Raw genomic sequence first — 25,330 nt, forward strand, 5'->3', positions numbered from 1 at the left:
TGGTTTCAAAGTTGTTAAAACTTTTATCCATTTCTGACTAATGCTACTCTCTAAAGAGACAGAACATTTAATTTGGATCATTAGAACAACAAAATTCTGCATATAGTTCATCTTCATTCATACAATCCAACTAGACACATTCCACAATTTCATGCAAGTCATTGAATGTTAATTCCCTTTTTAGACAAAGTGCGAGTAAATACTTTAAACTATCATCAAATTTGTCAACTAAGTAAGAATTTAAAGACTCACAATATTCATTGAAGTTGTTTCCACTAGCAGATTTCAAATTTGAATCAAGAACAGTGGCTAACATTTCCAATATTCACAAAGAAAGTGATATAAGACTGAACAATTATGTGTACTTTTGTATTTTAGTTGCGAAAATAGTTTTTCAAACCTTTAGGATAGTCTGAATCATCTACGCTTTTAAAACAGCTTATTATAGGCTCCCAGTTTTTTAAAATCCTTTCTGCAGCAGGTGTGAGAGATAACCGTCTAGTATTTACATGTTGCAGAATTTCAGCCCATTCAGCATCAATAAAATCAAAAAATGATTTTTAAGTTTCCCTTCATTTGGAAAATCAGGAAATGTGACAATATGTTTTCAATACTAACACTTCAGCATCTGCATATTGTAAACAACTGCATGCATGTTTCATGGCATTACGAAGCACATGGTTAAAACAACTGGCTTTGAGTATTTTTTCATTCTCATTACTTGATAGTTTCATGACTGAATGGTGCTTGCCGTAATTTATATTGGCACCATCAGCACAGTACAATGACATATTACTGACATTCAAATTATTTGAATTTAGTGAATTTTTTAACACCCTATCGACGTTTATTGTATTTTCATCTGCCCACTCGTTGAAATCTAATAATTTGTTTTGAATTCCACTAAAGGGGTCAAACTATCGTATTACAACTGAAATATTTTCCTGTTTAGGTGACTGGAGCCACCAATTCGTAAAGAAAAGAACATCCCACACTTTTTGGGGTCATTTAAAACTTCCAAAAAATCGTTCACACTTCTTGGGGCCAATACGTTCATTATGATCATTTCAGAAAGATATTTTCTTTGACATATTAGATTCACTGAACATGTTTTTTTGAAAATTTGATCGCACAGTCCAAGCTCCTATAACTTACTGTAAACCGTGTTATAGTGTGTGGCAGACCAATGAAAGTTCACCAGCAACGATTTTCAAGTCGTCGTTTGTTTGGCCTTTCCTCAGGTGAGGAGAGCTGAAGAAAGTAGTTATCTTGGATGAAGTAGTGACATCATGTGCTTTGCTACAAGCAAACGCAAATGCAAGAAGTTAACTCAGGAAATTGCCAATTACTATGTGCTGAGCAGTAATATATATTACCCAAAGTATTCATGTGCTGTACACAGTCAATGCCGCCATGTTCGATGCTAAACTCACGTTAGCAGATTGAGCATTTTGCTTTATAAGCATTTGTCTGTACTGGTCCAATCCAGAAATTTGTAAGATATGTACACACGTACCTTGTTTTCGTTTTTTGTGGCGTCATTATGTGGACTGCGATTGAAAATAGAGAAAACTGAGTTTCGTGCTGGATGATTCAGTTAAAGGGAAGGATTTAACAATGTGGACACATTTAATTGGAAGTACACAAGTGTGAAATTTCTCAAAATGAGGCCAGAAAACGGTACACGGACCAAGGCTTATTTGATTTCCATGGGTAACAAATTTGTGGATCTTACGCTCTGAAGCTTATGCCTGTATATAGGACTTGGAATGGAAGCCACATTGTTTCGAAGGAAGCTGTTTTCGTTATTTACGAATGCGTTGAGAAAGGATGGGTTATAAGATCTTGTTGAATTCTTATGCGAGTGTGATGGGTAGGTGAGGGGAATTGTTATTAGCGGCTTTATCAGGAGTAAGTGGAAGTAGGACTATTACAGAGATCAGAATAATAATCTGTATAATGGAGAACATTATAGAGGGTGGCAAGGATTACTGGATAAAACTACTGGGAAAGAATGAAGGGCCAGATCTTAGAGTTTATATTCCACCCATATGTAGCAGGTATCAAAGAAAGAGTACAATTTTGGGGAATTACCTTAGATTGTAAAGTACGTTCTTGCAATATCTGTGTAGTGAGCTACTCAGTTAAAACGGTGTAATGGATGTATGAGTATGCGGGCAAAGAATCACAAGAACCGTGAAGTATAATAAAGTGCGATACGATTTTCACGCTATACCGGTGTTGCAGAAGAAATGGTCAATATTGAGGCATAGGACAGGACCGATCTTTCGAAACAAAAACGTCTACTAAAAATGGGCTCTAAAATGCATACCTTAACAGCTATGAGCACTTGTTCAATAGAGGAAATGCGTTTCACAATAGCGATGATGAACAAGTGTTCATAACTCTTAAGGTACGCACTTTAGAGCCCACATTTACTGGGGAGTTTTCTCCCGTTTTTGTGCGTAATATCACCTCTGAGAACATGGAAAGCAAAGAGCCTGAATAGAAGAGATTTGTTTCAGAGTATTGAAGATAGAGTGCCTACAACTCTTCTGATACACATTTTAGAGCCCATGCTTATTAGTCTTTTTTCCTTCGATAGATGGTTCCTGTCATCCCTGACCATTCCTCCTGGGAGATTCTGTATATTTCCAAACATATATACCTAACTATTGTAGTTACTGTCACTGTTACACATTTTGATGAACATCAACCAGGAATATTATATTAGATGTGTGGTCGTATCTACCCAGAAACAACGACAGTTTGTTTCTTTGTGATGCAAATGTAACTCTTTCTTCTTTCATTTAAGGACTTAAAGAATGTAATGGACAACGCAAGAGACGGAGTAATATTCTTCAGCATGGGATCTTTAATAAAGAGTGCAGATTTTCCACAGGAGTGGGTTCAAACCTTCCTCACAGTCTTTTCTAAACTGAAGCAACAGGTCCTGTGGAAATGGGAGAACGACACCATGCCTGGGAAACCAGCAAATGTGCATCTGAGAAAATGGTTTCCGCAGTCTGACTTGCTAGGTAAGGTATACCACTCTTTCTGTCAAAATGTATTTCTTTTCAACTTACGTATATTAAATTTACTTTAGCTGTATCTCTCACTTTACCCAACACCGGACCACTATTTCTGTACTGTATCAAACCAGCCTTTATTATCGAGAGTACGAGCATATGAGCTACCGAACGAAATTTGTGACTGAATTAAGGATATCTTGGTAGGTACGCAGGATGCAGGGTCATCGATAGATATAGAACTAACATATTCTGACGTGCGGCAGGCAAATACGTCGAGACCCTAGCTGTTGATGTTTAGTTTTGACGCTGAAGACCGTGTTAATTGTGATTTCAGAATTTTGCAAAAAAAATGGTTCAAATGGCTCTGAGCACTATGGGACTTAACTTCTGGGGTCATCAGTCTCCTAGAACTTAGAACTACTTAAACCTAACTAACCTAAGGACATCACACACATCCATGCCCGAGGCAGGATTCGAACCTGCGACCGTAGTGGTCGCGCGGTTCCAGACTGTAGCGCCTAGAACCACTCGGCCACTCCGGCCGGCAGAATTTTGCAGATAACGCAGTTATCGGTAATGAAGTACTGTCTGAAAAAGATGCTAAAATGATCAGATGTTGCAAAGATACGGTATGGTGTTAAGATAAGATCGAACGGTTAGAATTATAGCAATGTGAGCTTCACAAAAGTAAAAACCCTTGGTGTGATGTGGAATCAGTAATAATCATCTTGGGGTTGAAGCTCTTTTTTTCGTGTTTGCTTTAACAATACATGTTTTTGGATAGGGTCTGCCTTTAATAAAACACAGTTTTTGTTTTTTAACCAAGACATTTCACTGCAGTTGCAGCATCTTCAGTGGGATTTTATTTTCTGGCTGTTAAAGATAAAGAATGTTCTTTACTGTTTGTATACATGTAACTATTAGTTTTTAAATCGTAATTACAGATATTTGAAAAAAAGCACATAAAATTATGAATTCACACCTTTTTACCACATGGTGTGGTCTTTCTGATGTATTGTGATTCTACAGTGACTGTTTTGTTTCACAGTTTGTGGTAAATTACTTAAGCCTAATTACGATTTTAAAATTATTATGGCTATGCATGAAAGTAATTAATTCTGTGTGTGTGTGTGTGTGTGTGTGTGTGTGTGCGTGTGTGTGTGTGTGTGTGTGTGTGTGTGTGTGTGTGTGTGTGTGCATGTGTGTCTGTGTCTGTGTGCGTGTGTGTGTGTGTGTGTGTGTGTGAGAGAGAGAGAGAGAGAGAGACAGACAGACAGACAGAGAGAGAGAGAGATAGTGTGTTTGAGGATATCTCATTATTATTATTATTATTATTATTACAAGGACTTTTTTGTGTGTGTGCTCTCACCCCCACCCCTACCACCCAACTCTACACAAAAAAATCCTCAAACCTACTGTCACACTCAGCTTTCTCTCTCTCTCTCTCTCTCTCTCTCTCTCTCTCACTTTCCCTCTTCACACACAACACACACACGAAAAATTCCTTGCAATAACAATAATAATAATAATAATAATAATGAAAAATCCTCAAACCTGCTCCTCTCTCTCTCTCTCTCTCTCTCTCTCTCTCACACACACACACACACACACACACACACACACACACACAAATGCACAGGCACCTCTGAAAGATTCAGAACAACCACCAGGAACACCTTCAACTGTTCCACTGTCAGCCATTTTTTTTACATCTTCAACTGTTGCACTGTCCGCCGTGTTTGTTTTTCAGCTGGTAAACAGTGAAACAGTGACAGTGACAGATCAATATATAGTTGTTGAAAGTGATGAAGATGTGGAAAAAGAAAACGTAAGTGAAACATAATGTAAATAGACACAAAAACGCACTCACAAACATATATAATTAATTTCAGGCATAGCCATAACAATTTTCAAATTTTAATTTTTGGTTAAACAATTTATCTACTCTAAGGTGTAAGTGGTTGCAGGTGACAAACTATGAAACACAACAGTCACTGTAGACACACAATACATCAGAAAAACCACACCATGTGGTAAAAAGGTTTGAATTCATAATTTTATGTGTTTTTTCAAATATCTGTAATTACGATTTAAAAACTAATAGTTACATGTATACAGACAGTAAGGAACATTCTTTATATCTTTAACAGCTATAAAATAAAAGCCCACTGAAGATGCTGCAACTGCAGTGAAACATGTTTGGGCTAAAAAAGCAAAATTGTGTTTTGTTAATGGCAAACCCTATCCAAAAACATATGTACGGAACTTACACTTTACCTAGGTATCACAATTTTCTAGGATAAGTAAATGGAATGCCTAGACTTAGCCATAGGCAAAGCAGATGATAGGCTTTGGTTCATTTCAAGGATACCAGGGAAATGCAGTCAATATACAAAGAAGATTGATTAAAAACAGTCGTACGACCTGTCCCACAAATTTGCTCAAGCGTTCGGGACGAATACCACATAGAACTAAAAGGGAACTTAACCAGCCTCCACGGCTAAGATCGTTAATGCACGCCCATGCAGTGGCGTTCGACTCGCAGCCAGTTCGAATCCTGCTGGTGGATAAGAATTTCTTTGTCAGTATTTGGCTTGCAAGCGAAAATGAGGCGGTAGCGGAAAGTCCCTCATCACCAGTCTTTGTGCCAATGTCCTGAATTAAATGTCACACCTCTGTGCAGTGTCACGTGGTGTGAGGGCATGCCACACTGTTAATTCGAACATTCGGTCAGATAGGGGCCCCTTGGCGCTATCCGAGAGAAGTAGGTTATGGGCCGACATCGAGTCTCCTTCTGACGCAATGGAGAACAGACGCCAACTCGCCCACGACAGACTACTTGAGAAATTTCAATAATCAGCTTTAAGTGAAGAATCTAGGAACTGATACGCTTTCCTTAACACAATTCTCATCGTCTTTGAGAGTTGCTTTCCATTAGAACTTTCTAAACGGGTTACTAGCAGTAATAGGCAACCCGGGTGGCTACTAGTGGGATAAGGATATCATGTAGATCAAAGCGGGAATTATATCAAAATGTTACAAGTAGTCGCAATCAAGCTACAGTAGCCCGATGCAAACGGTATTGTAAGATGCTTAAAGATGTTATTAGCAATGCAAAGAATATGTGGTATGCAAATAGAATAGCTAATTCACAGGATAAAATTAAAACCATATGGTCAGTTGTGAAGAAAGTGTCTGGTCAGCAACATAAGGTCGACGATATAATGTCAGTTCGTAGTACAAATATTTCTGTTACTGATCCATCAGATATACGTACAGTATATAACAATCATTTTCTGAGCATTGTTGGTGAATTAAATAAAAATTTTCTACAGGGAATCATGTAACTTTCTTGGCAAGTGCCTTTCCGAGATTGATCTCTGAAATACTTCTCTGTGATACAGACAGCGGGAGATTGAGTCATTAATTAAATCACTGAAGACTAAGGACTCTCATGGATGTGATGGAGTGCCTAGCAGAATATTAAAGTACTGTGCTGCACATGTTAGCCCTACATTTAGCCATATTTGTAATTTTTCGTTTCGGAATGGTCAGTTTCCTGAACGATTAAAGTACTCAGCAGTAAAGCCGCTTTGTAAAAAGCGTGAAAGGGATATCGTAGACAATTTTAGACCTATTTCTATGCCATCAGTGTTTGCTAAAGTCATTGAAAAGGCTTGGTTTGTAAGAATAATTAATCATTTTATAGCACTCGATTTGCTATCAAATGTATAGTTCGGCTTTAGAAGTGGTTTAACAACTGAAAATGCTGTATTCTCTTTTCTCTGTGAAGTACTGGTTGCGTTAAACAAAAGGTTTCGTACGCTAGGCATCTTTTTCTATTTAACTAAAGCGTTTGATTGTGTTGATCACAAAATATTGCCCCAGAAGTTGGACCATTACAGAATACGGGGAGTAGCTCACAATTGGCTCACCTCTTACCTTAGCAATAGACAGCAAAAGGTCATTATTTACGATGTTGAAATGGTTGTGATGTGGGGTCTGACTGGGGTATAGTCAAGTGGTGGGGGGGGGGGGGGGCAGGGATCAGTGTTTGGCCATTCCTGTTCCTTATTTATATAAATGCTATGCCCTCTAGTATTACAGGTAACTCTAAAATCTGTCTGTTTGCTGATTACACTAGCTTGGTAGTAAGGGATGTTGTGTGCAACGTTGGATCGGTTTCAAATAGTGCAGATCATGACCTATGTTGATGGCTTGTAGAAAATACACTAACGCTAAATCACAATAAGACTCAGTTTTTTACAGTTTCTAGCACATAATTTAACAAAACCTCACGTTTTAATTTCACAGAATGGGCGTATGATTGGTGAAAGTGAACAGTTCAAATTTCTATGTGTTCAGATAGTAAACTGTCGCGGAAATCCCACGTTCAGGATCTTGTTCAAAGACTTAATGCTGAAATTTTTATTGTTCAGACGGTATCTGAAGTGAGTGATCGTTCGACACGAAAATTAATCAGCTTTACTTATTTTCTTTCGTTTATGTCGTATGGTACTATATTTTCGGGTAACTCTTCCCATTCTAAAAGGATATTTTTGGCTCAGAAACGGGCGGTTCGGACAATAAGTGGTGTAAGTTCAAAAACCTCTTGTCGACCCCTGTTCATGACTCTGGGTTTTTTGACATAGGCCTCTCAATATATGTGTGTGTGTGTGTGTACGTTACTATGTTACTATTTCTTGTTAACAATATTAGCTTATTCCCAAGAATAAGCAGCTTTCACTCAGTCAATATTCGGCAGAAATCATACCTGCATTCGGATCGGACTTCCTTAACTCTTGTGCGGAAAGGTGTGCTGTATACTGCTGCATCCATTTTCAATAAGCTGGCACTCGAATTCAAAAATCTTTGCAGTAATCCAAGTACTTTCAAATCGAAACTGAAGAGTTTACTCGTGGATCAGTGATTCTATTCTGTCGAGGAGCTTCTTGAAAAATTTAGCTGATTCTTGTAGTATTGTTGATTTCGTTTATTTAAACTTGTGGATTGACATTTTTCGGGTTCATAAACGTTTATTTCTATCTGTTACTACCTTCATGTTGTAATTTCATGTACTGACACGTCCCATGACCTTGGAGATTTGCTCCTCAGTTTGGTCCTGCGGAACTTGACTAAATACATTGTGCGCAGAAGCATCCGAGCAACAATTTTTCCCACACTCAGTACGCGACGAGAGTGTGAAGGAGTGCTAATAACTGGTACAGTGGATAATACCTTCTGGTGGCACTTCACAGTGCTTTGCAGATTGCAGGTGTAAATGTAGGTGTACCAAAATTGATAATCACTTAATGCCCATAAGTTATTTAAACGTCTTGAGAACCCTCAGCATGGGTGTATCTAGCGGGTCTCAGAAAGGACATCTGATATAAAACGTCGAACAAAATAGTACCGATCCTCTTCTCAGGACTACAGGTGGTGGTCAAAAATATGGAAACACTAACAACACAACACATTGTCATCCCTACTATGGTGTAGGAAAGCTTTTGTCATCCAAAACGGCATCCACTCCTCCCGGAATGGATACATATTGGATCCGTATAATTTTCAATGGAATCTTGTACCATTACTCTTGTAAAATAGAGGTAGATTGAGATAACGATAATTTAGGTGGACAGCGATTACCCAACCTTCCCTGCAACGTAGACCACAGAGGCTCAATTATTTGGAGATCTGGATACTGTGGTGGATAGGGTAGATGCAACAGTTCGTTATTGTGCTAACAAAGTCAGTCCATGGCGATGCGAGCTGTATGAACTGAGGTTTTGTCGTCTTGAGACATAGCGTCAGCATTGGGGGACTAACATTGTACAATGGGATGGACCTGATCAGCCAAAATGGTCACAATCCTTGGGCGTAACGCGACCTTATGGAGTACCAGTGGGATACCACGATATGGCTCCCGAAATCTTCACTGAATCCCCGCCGCGTTTCATTCCTCGAACGTAAACTCGGCCAAAGGTGGAAGCAATGTGAAAGAGGACTCATGCAATCAAATGAGTTTCTTCCATTGCCCCATAGTCCAAGTATTTCTGTTACGGGTATTTGTACCACTGATGTGTGCTTGTTTAATACCAGCTCACCCCGCGATTATCTGCTTACGGAGCTCTCATTGTATTGTTTAGGTTCGTGAGTGCGACATCCAGTTCGGCAGTGGCTTTTGTAGCTATTGTCTTCATACTTTTCGTCACGGTCCTCTTCAGTGGCCACTTGTCCTGATCACTCACACTTTAGGCAGCGTTGTGACTTAGCGGATGATGTTTTTCCACTTTCCTTCTATTTTATATAAACCTTCGATTCGGTGCCTCTTGAAACGCCAAACATTTCGCCGTCTTAGTTACGGTAGCACCCGAGCACCAACAATTTCCCTGCTCTCGAAGCCACTTAGGTCCGACATGTTGCACTCACAACTACGTAGACCACTATTCTCACCACGAGTGACACTTCGAACTTATTGAGGAGACTGAGAGGTGCCGCTCGTGGTCTAATACAGCAGCGCAGCAGACAGACGGCTAGCAACTGCATTTATGCTGAAGCACGCATTTCTCGCAGTGTTTTCCGTAGTTTTATACAACATCTCTAAGTCTCTGTTTGCCGTGACATACGAGGGAACTTCGAAAATCAACTTAGACGTGTCGTCCCAAACGAAGACCACTGTACATGAAAAGTTGCGCATTGCACGAAATAAGTAGCTACAAAGTTATATATATATAACTGTGCAGAAGATAATATTAGCTTAAACTGCTTGGGGTTCGTTGATGATCTTGCTCTCCTAGCCAACACCGTTCAAGAAGCCAGGCAACAAGTGAAATCACTACCAGCAATAGAATAGAAACTAGGCCTTAGAATATAATTTGAAAAAACGGAGATTATACTAACTGATCCACCACTTGCAAACAAAACTACAATAGGAGAACAGGAAATCAAAACTGTTGATAAATTTAAATATTTAATCGAAATAATAACATACAATCTAAATGAGGAGCCATCATGGCAGAATAGAATTAAAAAACTGAACTACCCAAATTATATTACTAAAACTACATACAACAATAAAGCCTATCTATAGATACAACATTGGAAACGGCCGTACCGCAGTGGATACACCGGTTCCCGTGAGATCACCGAAGTTAAGCGCACTTGGATGAGTGACCATCCAGCCGCCATGCGCTGTTGCCATTTTTCGGGGTGCACTCAGCCTCGTGATGCCAATTGAGGAGCTACTCGACCGAATAGTAGCAGCTCCGGTCAAAGAAAACCATCACAACGACCGGGAGAGCGGTGTGCTGACCACACGCCCCTCCTATCCGCATCCTCATCTGAGGATGATATGGCGGTCGGGTGGTCCCGATGGGCCACTTGTGGCCTGAAGACGGAGTGCTATAGATATAAAATTAAAACACTATAAAATAGTTACACAACCAGAAATAACGTATACAGCTGAAACTACCTTCAAAACAACTAATACAGCAGAACTTGACAGAATACTAAAAATTGAAAGAAGAATAATTAGTACATGTATAAATAAACGGTATAAAATAAATGGACATTGGAGAATAGCATCAAATGAAACAGTATATAAGAAAATACACTCCTGGAAATTGAAATAAGAACACCGTGAATTCATTGTCCCAGGAAGGGGAAACTCTATTGACACATTCCTGGGGTCAGATACATCACATGATCACACTGACAGAACCACAGGCACATAGACACAGGCAACAGAGCATGCACAATGTCGGCACTACTACAGTGTATATCCACCTTTCGCAGCAATGCAGGCTGCTATTCTCCCATGGAGACGATCGTAGAGATGCTGGATGTAGTCCTGTGGAACGGCTTGCCATGCCATTTCCACCTGGCGCCTCAGTTGGACCAGCGTTCGTGCTGGACGTGCAGACCGCGTGAGACGACACTTCATCCAGTCCCAAACATGCTCAATGGGGGACAGATCCGGAGATCTTGCTGGCCAGGGTAGTTGACTTACACCTTATAGAGCACGTTGGGTGGCACGGGATACATGCGGACGTGCATTGTCCTGTTGGAACAGCAAGTTCCCTTGCCGGTCTAGGAATGGTAGAACGATGGGTTCGATGACGGTTTGGATGTACCGTGCACTATTCAGTGTCCCCTCGACGATCACCAGTGGTGTACGGCCAGTGTAGGAGATCGCTCCCCACACCATAACGCCGGGTGTTGGCCCTGTGTGCCTCGGTCGTATGCAGTCCTGATTGTGGCGCTCACCTGCACGGCGCCAAACACGCATACGACCATCATTGGAACCAAGGCAGAAGCGACTCTCATCGCTGAAGACGACACGTCTCCATTCGTCCCTCCATTCACGCCTGTCGCGACACCACTGGAGGCGGGCTGCACGATGTTGGGGCGTGAGCGGAAGACGGCCTAACGGTGTGCGGGACCGTAGCCCAGCTTCATGGAGACGGTTGCGAATGGTCCTCGCCGATACCCCAGGAGCAACAGTGTCCCTAATTTGCTGGGAAGTGGCGGTGCGGTCCCCTACGGCACTGCGTAGGATCCTACGGTCTTGGCGTGCATCCGTGCGTCGCTGCGGTCCGGTCCCAGGTCGACGGGCACGTGCACCTTCCGCCGACCACTGGCGACAACATCGATGTACTGTGGAGACCTCACGCCCCACGTGTTGAGCAATTCGGCGGTACGTCCACCCGGCCTCCCGCATGCCCACTATACGCCCTCGCTCAAAGTCCGTCAACTGCACATACGGTTCACGTCCACGCTGTCGCGGCATGCTACCAGTGTTAAAGACTGCGATGGAGCTCCGTATGCCACGGCAAACTGGCTGACACTGACGGCGGCGGTGCACAAATGCTGCGCAGCTAGCGCCATTCGACGGCCAACACCGCGGTTCCTGGTGTGTCCGCTGTGCCGTGCGTGTGATCATTGCTTGTACAGCCCTCTCGCAGTGTCCGGAGCAAGTATGGTGGGCCTGACACACCGGTGTCAATGTGTTCTTTTTTCCATTTCCAGGAGTGTAGAACCAGTCATGAGCACGATCAGGAAGAAACGCATCTCATTCGTTGGACATCTGAAGGGAACTCCAGAAAACAGAATTAGTAAAAAAATAATACAAAAATTGTGGAATAGCAAGAGCGACATTAAATGGGTCACAGAAATTAAGGAAGATATAAAAGAACTCCAAATTACAGTAGATGACCTAAAAAACAAGACCCACAAACCAGACTACAAATGAAAATCAATAAAAGGAATACAGGAAGAGTGGTCTCAGATGAAGAAAGAAGGAAAATATCTGAAAGAATGAAGAAATATTGGGCAGACAGAAGAGCAAAAAACCTTTAATATACGAATACACTCTAATAATTATATGACCTAAATATCATATTAAGTTATTGTTGAGCCAAATTGTATCCCTGTGTAACAACTTGTTTACAACTTTTCGACTAAAGTGGCACAATGAAGGCCATAAAATAAATAATAATAATAATAATAATAATAATAAATGTAACTGTACATAGCTCAGGATATTTGGCATCATAAATACTGAGATTCCTGGAAAGACAGTTTTGCGATTTAAAAAAATAGAACGCATATACTCAGAATATGCTCATCCAGTGTTAAATAATGAGAGCAATCTGCCACTTCCAACCAACTTTAAACATAGTTCAAAACTGTTCTAATCTTTTTCCTCACTTATATACTTGACATCAAGTATTCAATTCTATATTAATCAGAATTTTATAGTAGTTTCATTCAGGGAAGATCCATTCTTTAAAGAATCAGTGGTTACTGGTACTACTCAAGGCACATTAGAGAATACGTCGTACCAGTGGTAACGATTACCACCATGCGTCTGGATGTGTCCATATCTTCTTTACCTTAGTCTGCCTGCTTAGCTGAGTAGTGACGTTTGCCTATCACGCAGCGGGCCCGGGTTCGATTCCCGGCTGGGTTAGAGGGATTCGGAATTGTGCTGTCCTCATCACCAACGACGCGTAAGTCACCCAATGTGGCGTCAGCTGGAATAAGACTTGCACCAGACGGCCGAGCTCCCCCGGAAGGAAGCTCTCGCCCAACAATGCCACACGATCATTTCATTTCATTTTCTCTTATTCTCACTACCCCAGTGCGGAAGTGTTACTTACGAACTCAATAAAGGAAGCAAATCGTATGAAGTGTTTTTCTTTCCAAGCACCAATTTCATTGAAAATGAAGAACTGATGACTTTAATATTCATAAGAAAAAGAGGCGCACTGACGTTTAGACAACACTGTCAGGTCTCGTATGAAGCGTGTTCTCTCTGTTGACGACCCCTTACTCATATCCGATCGTCGTGAAGAAAATTGCTATAGGAAGAATGATATTTTAGTCGATATGGAGATTTCTTTCTTTCTTTGGGCCTTGTTATTACGGATCTGACAGTTTTAGTTGCAGAGGGTGCCCTTCCTGCCGACACCCCGAACCTCGCGGGACGTAAGTAGTGTACCCCAGCGGCCTGCGTCTAGTGTAAGCCATAAAATAGTGCGAAAGTGTTCAAATGTCAGTGAACCGTGTCCTAGCGATGTGGAAAACCGCCTAAAAACCACACCCAGGCTGGCCACCATACCGACCCTCGCAGTTAACCAGCCGAGCGGAATCGATCCGAGGCAGGCGCGCCTACCCGAGACCAGGAAGCAGCGCATTAGCGTTCTCGGCTACCCTGGCGGGTCGATATGGAGATTACAATGATCGATTAGTCTGAAAATAATATATTTTCTGACACAGTCACATTGTGGGGCGGCGGGTGGAATTAATTGTTGTTAATATATGTAGAGTGTAATGTAGAAAAGATGCATTTCCCGGCCGGCGGGTGGAATTATTGAGAACATAAATGTTTTGTTTGTTTTTCCCGGCCAATTAGCCACATATGTGGGGCGGCGGGTGGAATAATAGGGAATATATGTTGTTATTTATACTGTTGTTTGCCGTTCTCAACACTGGCTCACTAACTACAATATTGACAACCAGAAAGTGATTAGCAAAACGTGAAGCCTGTAATTAGAATTCCTAGTGCCCACTTCATCTGAGAAATACACTTATAGCTACAGCTTATAGCTCTGAGGAATTAAGTGATTGTCTAGGATTCATAATCAAAAACGATTCTCTAAAAATGTTCACTATATTCTGAAAGTCACAGACCAAAAAAGAATCCACACAATCCAATTACCAGAGCAGTTCAGAGTCTAATGCGCTGATGCAACTATAACTGTTCAAATTAAAGGTTTAAGTGAATGCTCGCCATCATTTGATGATAATGTTCATCAAACGCCACGCTAAATAATGGTAGAATGTCTGTCCCATGGCGGCACGTGAAAATACGACATACGCAAACTGAAGATAGATCATTAGTGTCATCCCAGAATTAACACTTCACTCGAAAACGATTTCATGGTTACGCGTATCCCGAGTAACTCCGAGGCTGTTGATAGCAATGATACCGACACGACGTGACTCCCGGCACAGGTGGTGTGCTATTCAGCGTCTGGAGAGAACTGGGGCCTTCTTCTCTCTCGTGCAGCGTTCTTATATATAACGCCGCGGTGCGGACGGCTAAGGGAATGCCTGATCAATTCCGCTCTCCCGACTAGCCGCTGGGCTAGTAATGCACCACTTTAAGTTATTGAATAAGTCATCGCTTCCTTTGCTGATGACCGATGAAGCTCTCAATTTAAATGTGCATTCAGCACACAGGTCAGTAATCATAATAAAAGTCTGACGTAGCTAAGTCAAACATTTTGGGCGAGAGAATTAATTTAATTACACTACACGCAGTAGACGAGCTCTGAACTTGCCCTTTGGAGATACGCTATCGCTATAGTTTTACAGTTATTCAATTGAAACTTCTCACATCTTTATGATTATAGCGGATCTCCCTTCTACTTAAATTTAAACATCCTAGCCTTATTTATTCGCCTACTTAATCTATCTTGCTTCCTTAATTTTTAAGACAAAAACCAGAAAATCATGAATTTCAACTAAAATTTTAATTTGTGAGATCCAGAATCCTGTTTCTACTAAATCATTATGCAAAAGGAATCTAAGTACAAATTTTTAAGTTTCTAGCTCTTTTCTGTTGCGCCAATAATTTTTACAGAAAAACGTCCAAATTTCGAAAATGGTTAAAGTTATTGAACTGACATTAAACACATATTGATTTAGTATTACTCCTGACATGCTAGAAACGTTTCAGGTTATTTACTTGATTTTTAAAGTATTGCGCAACATTTATGACGTCAGAGCTAGTTACAGCGGACTAGGCTGGCACACAATGGAAAGATTGATGTGAATTTTATATGGCGTGAGTAGGCTGCTTCCCTACAACACTGACCTTCAGTATCTCCAGTTAAGCCTGTTTGGTTTGAGGATGCAAATCAGGTTTGCTTGAAATACACGTTGTAACCATCGTCAGCGCTAGTTACCTTTGAGATTGGACGTCATGAGGTGATATCAGTCAAAAATGCCTGAGTGAATGAGGTCGTGTAATAGGGCAACGAGAAGCTGGATGTTTCTTCTGCGGAACTGCAGGGAGACATGGTAAGAATGTAGCCATTATACATGGCTGTTGGCAGCGGTGTTCACGGGAAGGTACGCTCACAACAAGAACGGGCTTCGGACGGCCGCGTGGCACTACCAGGAGAGAAGACCGTCGTGTTCAGTGTATAGATGTGGCGCACCGCACTGCAACCGCAGCAGCAATTTGAGCAGTAGTGGGCATTACAGTGACACAACGAACATTTACAAACTGGTTACTTCAAGGTGAGCTCCGAGCCAGACACCTTGTAGCGTGCATTCCACTGACTCCAAACCATCGCCATTTGCGACTTAAGTGGAGTCAAGCGAGAGCTCGTTGGAGGGCAGAGTGGAGGCCTATTGTGTTTTCTGATGAACGCTGGTTGTGCCAGCCAGTGATGGCTGTGTATTGGTTAGAAGAAGGCCAGTTGAGGGCCTGTAACCAATCTGTCTGAGTGCTAGACACACTGGCCAGCTGGAGTAACAGTCTGGGGTGCGATTTGGTACGACAGCAGGAGCACTTTCTCCTTGTTATCCCACGCACCACGATTGAAAATCTGTACCTCAGTCTGGTGATTCGACCTGTTGTGCTGCCACTCGAACAGCATTCCACGGGTGTTCTCCAACAGGATAACGCTGGCCCACATACCGCTGTTATAACCCAACATGCTCTACGACGACATGTTGGCTTGGCCTGCTCTATCAGCAGAGCCAATCGAGCACATATGAAACGTCATGGGACTACAACTCCAGCGTCATCTACGAACAGTATTAACCGTCCCTGTATCGAACGATCAAGTGCAACAAGCATGGAACTGCAACTCAAAAACCGACATCCGGCACCTGTAAAAATGTGCATGGACCTTTGAATTCTTGCTTTCAACACTACGGCGGTTACATGGGTTATTAATGAACTTACCTCGCGCTTACATCAACCTGTAATCTTGCAATGTCAATCACTTAAATATGTTACCTAATCAAATGTGTTCCCGAAATGTCATTACTCAACATTAATTATTTTTTAATGTTGTGACATTTTCCGTTAGTGTAAAGTAACTATTAAACCAATAACGGGTAACTGACCGTCAGAGCTGGATGGTAAAGACAGAACTAACATATGGGAGAAAAGAGAGATGGAAGTGGAGAGCAAAAACTTCGAAATGCATCACATTCATAGCGCAATACTGTGCACCCAACGACATTTTTTTTTTCGCCAATACTGCACTTCCAGGATGTCATAGGAATACAGAGTTATTCTAGCGACAATGCTGGCCGCAAATGGGGAGATCCGGTGACATATGCGACTTTGAGAAAAGGGCTGACTGTTACGGCTCGCTGCTTAGGAATGAGTTCTCAGAAACAGCGAAGTTAGTCAGCTGTTCGCGTGCTATTGTCGATAGCATGTATGAAAGGTGGTTTAATGACGGTGAAACCACAAGTAGACGTCAAGATTTTGGACTGCCAGCTTCATAACAAGACGTGGAGGTTGGGGGCTTGCCCACTGTGCAAAGCAGTATACGCGGCGATCTATTGCAGTTCTGACGGCAGAGTACAATGCTGGTGAACCAGCAAGTGCTTTACCGCTCAAACGCACGTTGTTGAACCTGGTGCCGCTGCCAAGCAGAACTACCTATTATAATATCTTTGACTCTTTTTAGAAGTTTCTTTTGTATTTACCTGTGGTAGGTGAGAAAACACGGTTCTACTCTACCTTAGCATTCGTATCACGTATCAGCATCTTTTTATCGTTTTTGGGCACTTTTGACAAGCTCCTTCTCTTCTGATGTCTTCTCCTCAATAGGGACATGGGCATCTGGGAGACTGTAGTTAAAGAATTTCCCTTTCATTGGCTTGTAACATATCCTTAGACTTATTGCTTTAAATCCTATCACTAGTTGATCAGTACTTTAATTGAATATAAATCTTGACTCTAAATCCCACACCAAGTATGTGTTCACTACTATAGCCGCTGTAGTACACAGTACACATTTGTTTGTGGAACATACCCTGTTCAATCCATCTTACCTCTTACAAGAGCATGATATCCACCTTGTATGTTTCATTATTCCAATCAGGCTTCCGAAGGCTCCAATTCTGTATAATATCTCTACATACATTGCATGGTGCAATTCTCCTATTCCTTGAAACTATTCCATGTCTTTTCCTTAGGGTCCATTTGCCTACATTTCCTTGAGCTTTGGTAATAAAACTTTTTTTCCGGATATGGGTTATCAGCCCATAGCCCAACCCTCTATTTTTCACAGCACCATTTCTACCCCTCTCGTCTGCCCACTGGGATTGGGTACTCAATCTTTCACAATCTTTTACTAACTTGGAGGTAAGGGACGTAATTAAGTAGGACAGACTAAGAGGCCTTTGCTTGTTTGAAGTCATATTTTACGCATCACTACCCCATCTGAACCGCCCACAAGCTACCGACACGCAGTTTACGCGAGTTACCTAACCTGCCACCTGGGTGTCATGTTATTAATTTATTAACTACTAGCTGACAAGCCCACCATTGCCCGCGAATTCATTTTGCCGATTTTCTATTAGAAACTGAAACAAAAAAGACCTATGTTTGTAGTGTAATATCGACTTCCATGTATTCGTGAAAACAAGTTTCAAATTATGAAACAGTCGTACAAAGAAATGTGCATAGTGTACAAATGTGAAAGTACAGTATCGTGGACAGTTTCTGTACGATGCACGCAGCTGCTTCGCGTGTCTATAACACGATTTTGTAAACGTGTCTGAGCACGACGCGGCAATTTTTCAAGCATCTCAGTGTTTATGATGTCATATCTCTTGAAGTATATGTTGCGAGAAGAGTATGTAGCAAAAAAGTAACAAATTTAAATGTCATGCACAATGTGGCACTTTTTTACTCATGTTAGTTTGTGCGACATATCTCCTGAACTATGTGTGGTACCATGATATAATATTGTTGGTGCATTTATCGCCATATGTGGATACTGTAGGAAATGTACTGCGAACAGACTTAGTAGCGCAGAAGTAATAAATGTAGACGTCACGAATGATGGCCCAGTTTTCACGCATCTCTGTGTATATGATGTCATGTCTCTTGAACTACACTCCTGGAAATGGAAAAAAGAACACATTGACACCGGTGTGTCAGACCCACCATACTTGCTCCGGACACTGCGAGAGGGCTGTACAAGCAATGATCACACGCACGGCACAGCGGACACACCAGGAACCGCGGTGTTGGCCGTCGAATGGCGCTAGCTGCGCAGCATTTGTGCACCGCCGCCGTCAGTGTCAGCCAGTTTGCCGTGGCATACGGAGCTCCATCGCAGTCTTTAACACTGCTAGCATGCCGCGACAGCGTGGACGTGAACCGTATGTGCAGTTGACGGACTTTGAGCGAGGGCGTATAGTGGGCATGCGGGAGGCCGGGTGGACGTACCGCCGAATTGCTCAACACGTGGGGCGTGAGGTCTCCACAGTACATCGATGTTGTCGCCAGTGGTCGGCGGAAGGTGCACGTGCCCGTCGACCTGGGACCGGACCGCAGCGACGCACGGATGCACGCCAAGACCGTAGGATCCTACGCAGTGCCGTAGGGGACCGCACCGCCACTTCCCAGCAAATTAGGGACACTGTTGCTCCTGGGGTATCGGCGAGGACCATTCGCAACCGTCTCCATGAAGCTGGGCTACGGTCCCGCACACCGTTAGGCCGTCTTCCGCTCACGCCCCAACATCGTGCAGCCCGCCTCCAGTGGTGTCGCGACAGGCGTGAATGGAGGGACGAATGGAGACGTGTCGTCTTCAGCGATGAGAGTCGCTTCTGCCTTGGTTCCAATGATGGTCGTATGCGTGTTTGGCGCCGTGCAGGTGAGCGCCACAATCAGGACTGCATACGACCGAGGCACACAGGGCCAACACCCGGCGTTATGGTGTGGGGAGCGATCTCCTACACTGGCCGTACACCACTGGTGATCGTCGAGGGGACACTGAATAGTGCACGGTACATCCAAACCGTCATCGAACCCATCGTTCTACCATTCCTAGACCGGCAAGGGAACTTGCTGTTCCAACAGGACAATGCACGTCCGCATGTATCCCGTGCCACCCAACGTGCTCTATAAGGTGTAAGTCAACTACCCTGGCCAGCAAGATCTCCGGATCTGTCCCCCATTGAGCATGTTTGGGACTGGATGAAGTGTCGTCTCACGCGGTCTGCACGTCCAGCACGAACGCTGGTCCAACTGAGGCGCCAGGTGGAAATGGCATGGCAAGCCGTTCCACAGGACTACATCCAGCATCTCTACGATCGTCTCCATGGGAGAATAGCAGCCTGCATTGCTGCGAAAGGTGGATATACACTGTAGTAGTGCCGACATTGTGCATGCTCTGTTGCCTGTGTCTATGTGCCTGTGGTTCTGTCAGTGTGATCATGTGATGTATCTGACCCCAGGAATGTGTCAATAGAGTTTCCCCTTCCTGGGACAATGAATTCACGGTGTTCTTATTTCAATTTCCAGGAGTGTATATGATACGTAGGTGGTTCGTAATCCCATAGGATTGTTGCCTGACAATATATATATATATATATATATATATATATATATATATATATATATTCGGCATCTCCTAAGCCACCCCACCGATTTCAACCGAACATAACACGCATATCATTTACTGTCAGGCAACAATTCTATGAGATTACGAACCACCTACGTATCATATAGTTCAGGAGATAAGACATCATATACACAGAGATGCGTACGTATCATAGTTCCGGATATATATATATATATATATATATATATATATATATATATATATATATATATATATATAAGGATTATGTGGCGCTCGTCGCTCTTTTCATAACGGTAATGAATGAAAAAATCTTAAAATAACTACACTGTTAGTCATTAAAATTACAACAGCATGAAGAATACAAAATAAACGACATTCTACATATTATCTACATCTACATCTACATCCATACTCCGCAAGCCACCTGACGGTGTGTGGCGGAGAATCGAAGAGAAAGAGTACATGATTGATTTGTAGGGGATTTGTGGGCATACGGAGTGTGAAATTTAGTACACAGAGCTGCCAGCTCTGTCAGCAGCATTCGTTGTAACTCGGACGAGCATCGAGTGGAACCCAGTTTGGGTGATGGGTACGGGTGAGCCACTCCGTGCTGCTTTGGCTTTTTGCGAGCATTCGTTATTCGTAGTGAATGGTTAGTGCTGGCCTGTCACTCTCTCGGCATCCTATGATCAGGTGTTTTTAAAGGGTGAGAGATCTGCAGAACGTACTGGCCACAGTAACGGCCAAACGAGCACTGTGTAGCGGCAGGTCAGCACGGAACGGACATTACATGGTCTTGCATTGTCTTACTGAATGATCAGAAAGATTTTCTGTATGAGATGCGGAAAGCTTCCCTTTATCAGTCGGTGTATTTGCTTTGAGATTAGTTTTTCTGTTCACAGTCCGACGTGGTTGAACTGTAAGGATTTCTAATTGATATCGCCGCCTCGAAAAGGATCCACACAGAGTAGTGGCTAATCTACAGAGACGTAATCCACTGAACATGAACTATTTCAACCACATATGACAGGAAAAAATCATAAAAGTCAAGAAATAATTCACTTTCCTAAACTAATTACGAATGCAGTTATCTTGAGTAACGTCGTTAGAACCGCACTGAAAAACCCTAACGTAACAGATCACGCAAGCCATCCAGTCATATCAGTACTGTTTAAACTACTAAATCACATCCATAGGCATTTAATAATAACGCATTTATAGTTTCACGTAAGCAATACTAGTGCACTATCAAATTCTTGACTTCCTTGTAAACGTTAATCATAATCAAAATTCAGCTAAACAAAATCTCGACGCTGTCCGATCATTAAAGGAATGATGACGTCAAAAAACTGTCTCTTTATTTTTTTGGTGTTTCCTGTTCGGTCTCAGCGGTGGCCGACAATAATAATCTTTCTCTCTGGTGTCGGTAGCATCCTCGACCGATCGTCGGTTACATGCTGCCAGTGTCCAGGTACTAAATCCCATGGATGTGGCTGACAGACTTTCCACAAGCATCCCACAACTCTGTAACATATTCCATAACATTCAGACAAGGAAATTCCCCCTCTTGGACCAGGTCCGTATACTCGACTGCCCATTTGCCAGTTACATCATTCAACTAACCCTTTCATTGTAACGGTACATGAAACGCAATAACACGTCGGCAACAGATGCACCTTTACAAAGCAATAAGATGGGGCACAGTCACCTGCCTTAACAGGTCTTAAATGTAGCAACTGACGAATTATCCTCAGAGACTCCACACCCCGTCATATTTGCATGAGAGCCTGGATTTGCCTGAAAAAACGATGCGGTGCCTCTCCTGTGCGCATGTAAATCGTAAAATGGTAGACATTCCAACAGTCCACAGCGCAACAGACGTTGTAACGCTGTCTACTGGATATTTTCTGCAAACAGTACCATCTCCGAACTTAAGGTACCAGATGCGGCTGCATGATCCTGCACGAGCGTGCGAACTATATGTCTATCCTATCGGGTGCTAGTCCTGTGGGGCCATTTGGATACAGCATAGCGATGAGTATAGCTCTCTGCTGATCCCATCGATTACGTACGGACATGGTACTTTGGAACCCTACAACACCAACAACAATATCGTGGGTGATGAAGCGCAGTTAACACGCAGCGATTCTGCTGCTGTCGAATTCCAAGATGTGGTTGTATACGTTTGTGCTTATACAGGCATAACATGATCCTCCCATAAACAACTTTCAAAGCTGGTTACTGAAGAGGAGCCCAATGCATAAACTTTCCTTGTGTTCAGAATTTACGTACCATTGCTCCTACCTGCTACGTGTGGTTGCGCTAAAGAACAATCATTTACGCACCCAACTATATTTGTTGCCATTTGCTTTCGCGATGTTGTAATTTTAATGCCCAGAAGTGTCTCAAGTTTTGTAGCTAACATATATGTTTGTCACTGATGATGATGATGATGATGATGATAATGATCATGATGTTTCAGGTCACAAAAACGTGCAGCTTTTCATTTCCCATGGGGGACTGCAGAGTTCTTTGGAGGCGACCGCTCGAGGTGTTCCGGTGATTGGTATGCCAGTTGCTGCCGAGCAGCGCTATAACGTCCAGAGGATCGCCAGCTATGGATACGGCATCAGACTAGATCTGCAGAACATCAGTGTTCAGTCCGTGGAGTGGGCTGTTAATGAAGTTTTAAACAACCCAACGTGAGTCATTGTGTGTTTTGTAAACCGCGTATAATATCTTACGAGAAACAGTCTATGGCTCACAGACACATGTTCGTACAAAATAACGCGAAGCGTGCTAGCTGACAAAGCAGGGCGATGACGCAGGCCCAGATGGAATCCGCACGTCAGAATAGCAATCATAGGTAAGTTACACCTGACCAGCCGAACGTAATTTAAAGGTAGATTCCACGCTAGTTTTGCTAAATATCCGTCTGGTTCCAATTCCATCTCATAAAACGCGTTACACAAACTATTGAAGTAAGATACACGGAATAAAGTTAACAAGGTCGTCGCAGAAATGATGCACACGGCTTACCTGACTCAAGTTGAGATACAACCATGAGGAGGAGATCTAACGAAGAAAATAATTAAAAAGTTGAGAAGTTGGGTTAAAGTTCTGAAAGGATGTCGGTGATAATATTACCCTGATGACATTACTGGACGAACAGTTGCAGTACCTGTTGACCCAAATGAAAGGTCTACTAGGAAAGAAGAAGACATTGTGAGTAAATCAAAGAAACGCGAGAGTATTAAGGAGCAGCAGAAATAAGGCTAGCAGTGAAATTGACATAAAAGTTGAGGAACACACAGTAGACGAGACGAAGGAATTCTGAGACCCGGGAAGTGAAATAAAACGCAGTGGATGAGGCAACTAGGAAATAAGAAACACAGGCAACACTTCCACTAGAATAAAATATATGCCTTAACTTGAGAACGATATTTCTGGGAATACGCGTGCGGAGGTAAATCTCGAACTATGCAGAACAGAAAATGAAAATCGAATTGCTGAGGTGTGCCGATACTGAAGGAAGTTGAAAATTAAATGGACCGCTAAGAAAAGAGGAAGATCCCCGCAGAATAGACGAGAAAAGGAAATCACTAACTAGAAGAAGAGGCGGAATGATAGAACATGCTTTACGACACTAAACGATAACTCATATGGTACAAGAGGGGATCATAGAGGGAAAAAGTTGTAGAGAAATCATGGAAGTTAAATTTGTGGATGTCCATCGTATTGCATGGACGAGGGATTTCAACTGATGATACATATAAAAAAAGTATCACCACACCTGTATCTTGAGAATGTCTTTATTGTTTCACAGGACTAGTTTCGGCGGCGCGAGATAACACGGAGACGGAGACAACACGGTGTCGAGTAGAGACTCCTGAGCAAAGCTAGCCAACGTGTACTAGTACTCCACAATAAATGCGCCAAGAAAATCTAATACTCTTTTGGCAGTGACGTGGCCTGAGGGTGGCGGTAATGTGCGGCCGAAATTAGTCATGTGAGACGACAAAGATATTCTCAAGATACAGCTGTGGCGGTACTTCTTCTCAACACAAAAGAAGTCTTTCGACATAAGTGCTACTCTGAAATGAAGAGATTGTCATAAGAGAAGAAATCTCGCTATGACGTATCAAACCATTTTAAAGAATGAAAACCCGAAAAAGATAGATATTCTGCAGCAATCTTAATTTAATACGTAATCGCTAAATCTTGAAGTAGAGGACCACAGCGCAGGCGAACCCATAACCACCGAATGATTCCTAGGAAAGACTCTGCGATTTGTATCCTCCTTATATGCAAGTGATATGGATCCAGATGGAGCAGAGTTCAAAACAGGTGCAATCTCCGATTTACTAAACTGATCTATATGTTTCCAAGGTTTTCCAAAAGCCCGTCAGGATTGGTTCCTTCCAGGCCACTTTCGATTATCTTCCCTCTCCAAATTCAATCGGGTCATCTCCTCTCTCGACAACGGTACCACTTTCCTGTGCGCTGAATAGTAAAACTGTTTACCGACTATTTAGTAAGACGAGGGGCTACTATAAAGTTCGTACTATCACCACCTCACGTAATTCCTCGTGGTCGTTCTGGAACTGCATTGGTTCTTTGTATGAGGAAAGAGGAGGTGCCTCTGTTTCCTAGTTGGTGGAGCAGAGAAGATGAAAAAAATTTGATGCATGAATGCCAGTTGCGAAAACTGAGCTTGTATGTGGTGATAGAGTAAATAAACCACATAGGACAGCTTTTGGGGCGAATCATGTTTGGCAACCTCTTGCTATCTCTTCAGGAGACCATAGTATTTAGTACTTCTTTTTGGGATTGGTGAGGAGGGGGCGGTGATCATCAGTCTTCTGACTGGTTTGTCACGGACCATCGGGAATTCCTCTTAGTCTGAGAGTAGAGCCAGCATCCAACATCCTCTTGTTGGATATAAGCCAATTCTGACTTTTCCTACAGCTGTTAGCCTCTACAACTCCCTGAAGTACCTTGTTTTCTGCATGCTCCTCTCCTCACCGGTTCTGCGTAGTACTTCCTCGTTCCATACCAGTAGACACAGTTTTCAACATCAGTTTATAGCACCACATCTCAAAACTTAAATTTTATAGTTTTCCAAAGTCTTGCAGTGACTGTCAAATAACGCTGTTTCTCAGA

General features: G+C 42.5%; 1 protein-coding gene across 1 annotated transcript in view; it reads left to right on the plus strand.

Moving 5' to 3' along the window:
• The window catches only part of LOC126101377 (UDP-glycosyltransferase UGT5-like), a 112,121-nt gene that overhangs the window by 79,781 nt on the left and 7,010 nt on the right, over window positions 1–25,330 (plus strand). Inside the window, exons 7-8 of the mRNA XM_049912044.1 lie at window positions 2,816–3,038; window positions 22,650–22,869. Of these exons, the coding sequence (XP_049768001.1) occupies window positions 2,816–3,038; window positions 22,650–22,869 (443 nt within the window). The remainder of the gene's footprint in view (window positions 1–2,815; window positions 3,039–22,649; window positions 22,870–25,330) is intronic.

Source organism: Schistocerca cancellata, chromosome 9 (genome assembly GCF_023864275.1).
Source record: "Schistocerca cancellata isolate TAMUIC-IGC-003103 chromosome 9, iqSchCanc2.1, whole genome shotgun sequence".
Taxonomy (NCBI): domain Eukaryota; kingdom Metazoa; phylum Arthropoda; class Insecta; order Orthoptera; family Acrididae; genus Schistocerca; species Schistocerca cancellata.